The sequence below is a fragment of the Mesitornis unicolor genome, unplaced genomic scaffold, assembly GCF_000695765.1.
Source record: "Mesitornis unicolor isolate BGI_N332 unplaced genomic scaffold, ASM69576v1 scaffold12870, whole genome shotgun sequence".
NCBI lineage: Eukaryota > Metazoa > Chordata > Aves > Mesitornithiformes > Mesitornithidae > Mesitornis > Mesitornis unicolor.
The window spans coordinates 112,259-123,007 of record NW_010156318.1 but is presented as its reverse complement, the minus strand read 5'-3'; the positions used below and the strand labels follow the sequence as shown (position 1 = coordinate 123,007).

The window sequence follows — 10,749 nt, the reverse complement described above, 5'->3', positions numbered from 1 at the left end:
GAAAGAGTGCTCAGGGGTAGGAAGATACTGAAAATACCATGTTTTCTCAAGAAAAGGACTGCAAACTTTCCCCTCCCTTTTGGCTCTGCAAGCGCTGGGATAACTCAGACCGGCTAAGCAGCAGCTACTGCTTACTGAGCACTCGAATCATTCCCCTGTCCCAGAAGGACTCTCAGCTCCTCTTATCAGAACACGAACAAATTAAAGATTTTTCCATATTTGCATCTCCTCATTTGAGAATTATCCTACATTTGTAATTTAGAGGTAAGAGTTTGCCTCTAAAAATTCACTCAGCAAAGCGGTTTTCTCAGCCTGAGGGAATGGTGCAGGAGGGATTGCAGAGCAGGATCCAAAGCAGCTGGCGAGGCTGCAGGAGCAGCAGCAGATCAGGAGACGAATGGGTACATACTGGGGCAAGGATCACATTTTAAATGCCCTGTTCTTACATTTATTTCCAGTTGGCTGGGTCAGAGGCACACACCCCGACTAGTGCAGCCATGCCTATAACCATAAAGCAGTTCCCACTGCAGGATTCAGTGCCACCGTCTGTGTTTTTATCACCAAAAGCTGTTCATTGCCTACTAACATTAGAAGACAGGAATTAACTGAAAGCATATACAAAAATATACTTTACCCTGGACTAATCTGCAGTGAGTGACTATTTAAAGAAACAGAATCAGACAAGAGCTTGAAGATCAGTGCACTCCGAAAAACCCCAGTGTATATCGTAGTGGGACGGAGAGTTGCTGGAATGGGAAGGTTTCTGTAAGCATCCCTAGGAGATGACCCTTCTGCAGACGGCCTGCAAAATGCAATGCATTAGGAGAGGGCAGTGAGGGAGAAGGGAGCAGGGAAATTCAGCTGGCTTCCCAAGCAGCTTGTAGAGAGTAGACTGACCACCACCAAAGAGCAGAAAACGTGGGACTGACATACTGAGGTTGTGTTATTCTAACGAAACACAGTTGCACTCCTGCAAAGTGGGAATCTGAAATTCTATTGTTTTGTGCTTGGGCTTATATCCACACCACTGTCTGTATGACCAAGTCTTCCACCACCTCAGAAACATATATTTTCAACTACGTTAATCAAAAGACAACAGTTCAGCAAAAAAAATATGTATCAAAATGGCATCAATTTCCCAAGATTAAATAGCTGGTCTGGTTAAGCATTAATTGCTCCAGTTCAGCTCACTCCTAACCCACTCATAGGAGCTTTTTGTGGATTACTGCTTTATAATTGCTTGCTCCCTAAGCACACATGCATTGCAATCTTCCACACACCTTGACAGCACCCTGGTTAGAGAAAATGAATGCTCCGTGTTCCCCTGACACAGCATTTTGTCTGCTGGAGACAGCAAGTCAGAGATTGTTTACTCAACTTCTCATGGCCCATTAGTGACACAGTGTTGGACACTGCTGTTCAGGGCTTCAGGAGACCAAAGCAGAGAAAGAAAAGCCAGGAAGCTTCAAACACTCTGCTCATATCAGAGCCTGTCTGGGAAAGTCCTTGAAAGTGGTCTAGGGGAATTTAGCCTTACAGCTCTCTCATGAAGTAAATCTAGGATTAAAGCTCAAAGTTAGTTTCTCCTGAAGACTCAAATGATCTTAAAATAACTCCATCTCACCAAGGTGGCAATGACCGCTTTGAAGAAGAGAGGACAAATCATTTAATTTTCCCTGTGCTTGGCCAAATTATGTAGTGAAAAACTAGGACCTGCAGTACATAAAAGGCTCACTAGCCCTGAAGTGGGGTGCGCCTGGTTTGTCACGTCCTGACTTTCAGCGTGTTTGAGCAGGAGAGGTGCAGCTCACCCTGTAAAAAAGTAATTCAAGGTCAAGGCACCCCTTAAGATCTCAAAAAAGAGTCTGAACAGATTTCAAGTGCTGTGAAGAACACTCCATGCCCAGAAGACACCATCTACCCCAGTGCAAGCTACCTCCCAGTACAGCCGCCCAACACCTTTCTAGGGGCTTCTGGAAAGCTAAGCCTGGCCAGGGCGTCTGCGCAGCAAGGACTGATGTGCACCAACCACAGCACAATGAGGATCAAGATGTGCTCCACCTAAACACCACATCCAGCCAGCCACCCTGGAAATCTTATTTTTCTTCATGAAGCTTCTGGAACCACGCCATTACGGAACAACACGAATTTTTCCCAAGAAAAATCAAGTTTCTTGACTTCCCAGTCATGGAGAAAAGCAGAAAAAGTGTAAGAGAAAGGCTGAAACCCACTTCCGTACCCCAGTTCAGAATAACCTATTTCATTAATTTTAAAACAGTTCATAATTGAAAATTGGGGTAGTGTGGTACATATTGTTTACACATATACATGTACATATATATATATATAGCAGGTAGGAGGAACATGATTTGCAATGCTGAGCTAATTCCTCAGCTTGCCAATACTGCAGACATCTCTAGCAGAAAAAGAGGATCACTGGGTAAATTTGTTCCTCCCTGTAATAACAGCCATCCATGGAAACTAAAACACCCCATTATCGAAGTTGTATCTGAATTCATGCTCAGATAAAAGACCATCACCCTCCCCCATCTCCCCTGGACCTTTCAGGTAACCCCTACTTACAATTGTGAAGTTCATAACCTTCAGAATCCAGATGGTCATAGCAAGGTTCACCAGGATTAAAATCATTAGGAGCAGCACAAAGAAATAGAGGCATCTCTTCCTCCAGCCATAAATTCCCACTTTGTATACCTGGGGTCCTTCCGAGGTCTGCATGGTGCTCCGGTGTGCGTACTGTTCCTGAGGCATCTGAAACGACCACAAAGAAATAGCCACGTGTATTAAGCAGCAAGAGAAAGCTGGGGGTAAAACCTGCCTGTGTCTGTGCCTCTTAGATGGTTTTGTTTTATCTTTTTCAGAGTTTACCAGCTGGGCAGCGTCTCTTTTGATATCTTGGTTCTGCACGATTTTCTTTCTGCTTGTGGTATGCGGTAACAAACCAAAAGAGAATTTTATGTGTTAAATGTATGTATTTATAAACACACGCAAGCACGCTGTCTAAAGGTATCCTATGGAGATCGCTCTCCAGTGACTCTGTTCACCGCCCCAGGTTTTGCAAGGCAGGCACTCCAGGGCCTTTAAGGATCCTGAGGGGAAAATTCTGCATGCATTTGGTAAAAGCAGTTGAGATCAGCAGTTTGTTTTGAAGATGCAATATTACTTCTTAGAGGCTTTAATTTATATCTTTTAAAAAGTCATCTCCAATAAAATCATTCCTTCCAGCCAAAGAAAAAAGGGAAAGGGGGAATGTTTGTCTTTCCCTCCTCCTGCCCCCCAATCTTTCTTAACCAGGTAAACCTGAAGCACAAAGTTCCCCAGCTGCCAGATCCTGACCAAATTATTCCTAAATATCTATGCTGGTTTAAGAAGGACTCTGACACCCTGGGCGGAGAACTTCAGAACACCACCAGGAGCCAAAACCAAACGGCGCTGCAACCAGCGGGGCCAGGGCACAGCCACCGCACAACGGGTGTGTGCCAATGGCTGCGTGCCCACAGGGTTGCAGTCGTGGGGTATTTCGTGCTGCACAAATGAAAGTATTCATGTTCTCACCCTTCACATTTGGAGTGGGGAAAACCACTTCCACAGGCTTCCCCTGGGGATCATTTCCTTACGTTTTCAGACTTTTTTGACGCATAGACTGAGGGTATCATATAATCTCTATAACACAGTTTGCTGAATGTTTTGCATTTTAGACTCTGGACAGATAAGAAGCCACCAAACACATTCTTGCGCTACTGATTAAACACCACAGGCTTCTTCCTCAGGGTACCTGGCATCAACATTTGTATGCAGTGAGTTACAAAATTCACGTCGCGGGAGGAAACAATGCGAGTCGCTCTCTGTGGGAGTGTGATCCGTTAGGGCAGAATAAGACCATGGTAGAAATGAGATGCTCATTGATAGCAGGTTATGCTTGTTTACCATTAGTTTTCTGGAGTTTTTTTCCTTACTTTTTTGCTAATAGCTTCATAGTCTAGCATCGAATAAAATACAGCCTACTGCACGCCCATGCAAGGAAGGTTTCTTCATGGCATGACTTTTATTCCAGAAGCATTGGACCAGGTATGAAGTTAACATTTTATCTTTGCTACTCCAATGCTGAAGCTCACACATTTGAGGCAAAGGCTGCCGGAAGAAGCAGTTTGGGGTTTTTTAACCTTTCACTGCTCCAAAAATTGCCAAGACCTGTGTTTTCTAACTCTGCCTGGCGTTGTCACCTGCAGCAGGGGGATCAGCCACCTCTCCCTTCCTCCACCCAGGCTGAAACATGGTCTCAGGTGCTAAATAAATCCATTCAGGCACTGAACTCTTTTCACACCAGAGGCACTGACACTTCTCCCACTCTGGATGTATAAAGCAAAGCCGACTTAGCAGCACATTCAGGAAGGCTGTGTTTAGCACAGGGAGGCTGGTGCGCTCGCACCCCTCCTCTCATCCTAACAGCTCCTTTGGAGGGTGGAGGTGCCCCTCTGCCTCCTTCTTTAATGTCACCAGCCGTGTTAAAACCCCACAATCAAAATTCATGACAGTGGCTGAAAACAGGAAGATTTAAAAACATAACAACAAATGAGGTACTGCTATAATTTTCCTCTCAGGTTCCTGAACTATCGTGTTTTTAAGCATTTTTGCCTCTATATGCTTGAGGGCTACAGTCCACCATGGAGAAAAAGCAGGTCAGACTAGTGCATCTGTGGGGTGCTGCAAAGGACATCCACAAGAGGAGACCTCAGGCACCACCACTGCCCATCTGCAGGCAGCTGCCAGGCTGAGCCCCCTCCTTTCGAAAGGAGGTGCTGCCTGCGCTCGCAAAACTAAATCTAGAACAAGGCGAGCTTCAGCCAGCCCGTCCACGCCTCCAAGCCCGCCTGCTTCTTCCAGCTTTTCCAGCTGGTCTAAAAAAGGGATCACACATCCCCCCACAAACCATGCCTCATTTACAACCTCAGACTACTCCAGCCCCAGCTAATGCTGTGAAGATCTGCAGCACCAATTAATGCAGACACTCTTATGTCAGGAGGAGCCAACAGCTCACAGGAAATGAGCCTGTTCTTCATACATCAGCTCAGCCAGTTTAGCCAACCTGCATTAAAAGTACATCACCAAAGAAAGATGTGTCTGTACTAAAGAGCAGTTTTCAATAGCATACATGGGCTCATCATAAATAATTCCTCCTGTTCAGACCAAGGGAGGTATCCATCCCCATCCTGCAGAACCACCCCAAGCCCAGGCGGACCCGTGGTTTTTACCAAGGAGGAGCAAAGCAAGTTGCTTACAACAGACCCAGCTCAGCCCTCACCAGGATTTTTGCCCACAGATGCCAAGTCAGCAGCTGTGGAGGGCTTCGCAGCACAGAGCTCATCAGAGAAGAGCTGGGTCACCAGCACACACACGCACCTGGGGAAAAACAGGGCTTTTTACACTGCTACAACCACTCCGGTCTGTGCAAAGGGAAAACTTAAACAACTATAAATTACAGAGTTTCCACTACCTGGGGGAAATTATAACCACAACTACTGTACAGTCAAGGATTTTATTGCCTAATATTTTAACAGGGGATCCTGGAGAGAACATATTAAATGCAGCCTCTCACTTGGAGAAAATGAATAAATTGCATGACTAACCCTCTCAAATCATGGAAGAGGTTTGACCATTAGGAAACAACATGAAATACTCAGCTCAAAATACCTCTTTATTGCAAAACTTGTTTATTTTCTTTATCTCTTTCCTGCTCCTTGTCTCTCCTTTTTTCTTCACTTGCACTCTCTAGGATGGAGGAAACAGTACATCCAGCTGGGGCAAAATTTTGCACACATCAAAAGAACTGATAGGAACAGAACATAACCACAAAGAGCTACTTGCGTCTACACAGCAGCCTGATTTTGAGGACTTCTCTGGTTCAAATGAACTATGTAGCTCACAGCTGCCCTAACAGAGAGAGAGCAACTAAAGTACTACAACACACATGACGAGCATGACTTAGAAATACACCATAAATTTATCAAGAGAAAATAACACGGGAATCAGAGATGGGGTGTTCTCTCTATACAAACTCTCACACGGCTACATTTAAAGCTATATATGATTTCCAGCTAGCAATTCCCTCCTGAACTGTGGGTTCCAAAAGAAAATGCTCGCATCTGTAGTTCTCCTGAAGAGAAGACAGTGATGGACAGAGAGTGCTGAGGTGTCTTAAACCAATGAGTACAATAGGAAGGGCTGCAAGGCAACTGCATGAGGAACCAGCTACATCCGCTATCAATAATCCGCTCTGTGTGGGAGAGAAAAGTGTGTTAGCCGTAATTTGCATTTTGGCAACTTCTCCTGACTCAAACATTAGAAAGAACTATGGCACCAGAAAAAACAGTATTGCTGTGACAGGGCATCCAGTGGTTGCATTTGCAAGGTACCCCCCACTTCAATTACTGAGCTAATGGGAAAGGCTGCTTGTTGCTTAACGGGATTTTTTTCTTCTTCTTCAGGAAAACATTAGGAACAACCACCCAGTTTCATAATAGTGGTGAAAACATAATACTGAAACAAATATCAAAATTGAAAAGAAAATAACTCCTTCCAAAAGTCAAATCTGAAAGTGTCTTTCTGCCCTGAGAGCCCTTAAAGACACACGTGCACAGCACTGGACCCCCATTAGCGCATACACAATCCCATTTACGATACAAAACTGCAGCATGCCAAATCTTCGCAGTTTAGCCACAGACTACATTACCATGACTACAGAAGTATAGCCTGGAACCCAGGTAATTCTCCAAGGAATCCTTGCTGCTGCAGAAAAATGGGTAATAAGTTTCTGCACAAGAGCTGTACTCTGAGTCCTTATATATGAACACTGCAAACAGGGCCTGATACAAAATCCAGTCCGTTTAGAAAAGCTATTCATCCTTTTGCTTTAGCATACCTTAGAGATACGGTCCACGACAAGAAAGATTTATTTGGTTTTTTTAAGACCACTGGAAGAGTCATGTCGCTACATTCCCCAATCCGCACAGGCTGCTCGCCGAGTACTTCTGGCAAAGAATCTTCAGTAAAGCTGAACCCAGGCTCAGCTGAAAGGCACCACAAATCAGAACTGGCACTGAGCTTCCAAAAATGACTCCAGACCCCACCAGTTATGGCAAATCTTTATCTCATGCTTCTCTTCCTTCTAGCACATTCCTCCTGCCCCGGCAGAAATCTTCTCACTCAGGGTGCACAACCCAAATTAATGCTTCATCAAGCAGAAGTGTTTTATATGCACAAGGAGAGACAAACACCTTTCGCTTGCAAACACGAGAGCTGTAACATCCCCTGGCCATGCAGGCTTTGGAGGCTCAGGGAGGGCTATGAACAGGGTGAGGCATAACAAGAGGAATCAATAATGTTTCTGTGCCACAGGGTTTCTTTGATCAGTGCTTAAATTATGTGTGTTTAGTAATAGAACAATTTTAAGCTGAAAGGGGATGCAGTGTGAGAAGGCGGCTTCTCTCTTATAAGCCCACTTGAAATTTGCTGCTGAAAATGCCCTAGAGCTCATCAAAACTGCTTAGTGCAGCACAGACTAAAAGCCCCTAAGGTCCCAACACGGCATCTCTCCTCCCCGCCTGCTTGCACATAGCCGAGGTGTAACAACTTCATCAGAAAAACAGAGAGCATCTGACCCCAGGCTAAGCTGTAGCGTGGTGATGGGAACACGTTTCTGGAGATGAGAGAAACGGGTTCAAATTCCCTCAGGCTTGGACCTACATCTCCCACATCTGCCTTCTCTTTGTGTCCGTATCACCAACATCCTCTTCTCTTTCTCTCTTTGTTGTTGTTGGTTCTTGTTTTTTGTTTTAAACAGAAACCTTTTCTTTTGGGCTGAAATGAGGAAAAAAAAAAAACCAAACTAGAAAACCTTCAGAGGTGCTCTCTGCCATATCACTGGAAGGCAATGTACTTGTATGCGTGAGCTGTAAACGCTCTGCAGATTCATCCTCTTTAATTTCTGTCTTTTAAGTGCACACTATCCACCAGGTTCAAAAGAACAGACATTTCTGGAGCGTGACTGAGAACAAAATTTGGCATGATGAAGAGGGGTTGGTGCCATCTATCAACAAGAGTTTTTGCCTCTCTGCTCCCCATAAAACTCCCTCTCAAGCTTGACACTCCCAGGCCTGTTAATCCACCAGCGTCAGGACCCAAAAGTGATTTATGGCCCTGTACATGGGTCAGACCACAGCCCAGGTCTCCATAAAAGGATCCGGGTCTGGAAAATGACTTCTCACTTGCTGCGTGGCCAGCAAGGGCTGAGCACTGGGGACCAGTGCGAAGGATGAAATACTTGCTGGGGTAGGTAAGTCTCACAGCACTTTTCTCTGGTAACATCTAAGCCATGAACTCAACTGATGGCTGTCCTAGCATGTCCTTTGCCCCCACCATGGGTGTTCCCAAAGCCGAAATCTTCCCTCTCTGCTTGTCCCTCTGCTTCTGTCAACAGTTCTCATTGCTCTGCATGGGCAGCAGCTGTCCCACGAGTGGGGAAGACCATCATCACATGGTGCCCACTTCCTGGGAATCATTGCAATGTGATACATGGCCAGAGAGACAAAAAAACGAAGGAAACATCCTAAGGAATGGTTTCTTCTTTTCTGATTAGTTTCAGTCAGTGACGTACATCACATGTAGGGTTCTTCAAATATTTAGCCTGATTCTGGCAAACATAGGCACATCAAAAAGCTTTTCTTGGTCTGCACAGTCCATGGGTGCATGCTCTGCTTGGTCCACTAGGAAATATCTCTTTTCCCATTCCCACCTCTTGTATCTTGAGGATATCTTGGACTCACTCAGCACAGGCAGCTGGGGAGACCTTGAGGATTCATCTCCTGGTAAAGATCTCTAATCCAAATTCCTCAACGCTCCAGGCTTTCCCCCCTACCTCTAACATCTTGAGAGCTCATTTAATTTCCCCATTCGCTGGGGCATTTAAACAATAAACGTGCTTGAAGACGAGGGCACTGCAAGTCTCATTTTATAAACCAGTATCTTCGAGCAAATGGACTGAATGAAAAGCTGAACGTGGGCCTTCTGCTATTCTCTGTCACTGCTCTGCACTCCAGGAGCACTTACAGCAAAACTCTAAACATATCAGATTTTGCCAGAACAAAACAAGGTAACAGGCAGCTCTACGTCTGAAGAGCATCTCCTAAACAAAAAGTGGTATTTTATTATGCTACGACTGCTTTTCTTCTCTTCGTCTGTTTTCTTATTTCTGAATGTTTCTTCTAACTTTTAAACATTTTTATTGATAGTTACCTTGTCTCAATATTTTTTCTTTTTCAAAATTAAGGAGGACATTGGAAAGTTAACAAGGAAGAAGAACTTTCTGCAGTGAGTCCTCTTATGCACCGAGCAAGTCAACAAAGAATGTCTTTCACAAAATGCCCCACAATTGGTAGCGATACATTCACACTGCATGCAAACATCACACCGGCTTTGCTGCATTCACACGCCGCTTCCTTTGCACCGCTCAGACGATGTGAAGCAGTCATAAGCCTATGTCCATCCGTGCCAAGTTTATAAGCACTCTTTCCCACCGGAGTGTCTCAAAGCGGGATGAACAAATACGAGAACTGGGCTAAAACAGCCCGCAGCAGGTGTGACTGAGAGGATGCGATCAACTGAGCTCGAATCAGAAAGCAAGCTACGGGAGGTGATTTGCTGCAGGCTTCTGCCCCAAAACACCCCACAGTACCAAGAAAAGAGACACGGCTGGTAGGAATGTGCAAAGCAGGATTGTAATATGGATTTATACGGCTGGAATCCAACCGGTGTGGCACAAATTGAGAACTGTGGGCTTAAGCGTGTGCCAGGATCCAGAGCATAGTTTCTGCAGTGATCCTGCTCTCACAAGTTAAAACTTGTTCTGCTGCGTCTTCTCTCCATCTTCCCTCCGCATGATGCACTTACTGTGCTTATCCATTTGCTCATTTGCACAGACACACGAGCTTTCTAGTTTGCTCTTGGGAAGGACCAGGAGAAGGAATATACGTATCAGGGTGTGCTTATGGCTCTCTTATCTGTATGCTTGTAAGATCAAAAGACCCTCCAACTTCACTTTAGATGCATAACATTCTGTCCACACATGTACTTGCTCTTCAGTCCTTTTGGATACAACACAAAACTTGAATACTTGACCCAAATTGACTTGAATTTTTCTTTTTTCTTTTTTTATTTTTTTTAATAAGCTTATAACTAGCACTGAATAAGATAATAGGCTGACTGGGTGCCTAAATTAACAGCTGCTGAGATAAGCCATAGTGCTCCGAGTCTGCAGGGTAAGATGGCAGCCTGCGACGGCTCAAGCAGTCCAGATCATATGAAACCTTCATTTAACACAGCATTTTCACCGCAGGTATATTTTATGCAAAGCAAACTTGGAGCTTATCAAGACTCTTTATTTTCACCATATGCCTCCCTCTTTTACAGCTCATCTCTATCCCTCTTCTCATTCCCTTCACCCCATCAGCCTGCAGGAAGCCACACTACATCCACATCTCTGGAGGATGCCCTTCCTGCACCCCAAACCAGAAGAGTCCTCACTTGGCCCAAACCAACCCTGACCCTCACTTTCACAGGAAAAAAAAAACAGAGTGGCAAGGGGAAGATGCTCCCAAACACCTTTATTTTTTCCATTCCATCACATACAACCTGTTTGCCTTGGACCACAAAATATTCCAGTAGAGGTCCAAATCC

At 44.9% G+C, this 10,749-nt stretch overlaps 1 protein-coding gene across 1 annotated transcript in view; it reads right to left on the bottom strand.

The window, feature by feature from the left end:
* The window catches only part of LOC104544467 (delta-sarcoglycan), a gene marked incomplete at its 3' end in the record, with an annotated part of 159,208 nt that overhangs the window by 76,244 nt on the left and 72,215 nt on the right, over positions 1 to 10,749 (bottom strand). The window contains exon 2 of the mRNA XM_010189385.1: positions 2,584 to 2,769. Coding sequence (XP_010187687.1) covers positions 2,584 to 2,769 — 186 coding nt within the window. The remainder of the gene's footprint in view (positions 1 to 2,583; positions 2,770 to 10,749) is intronic.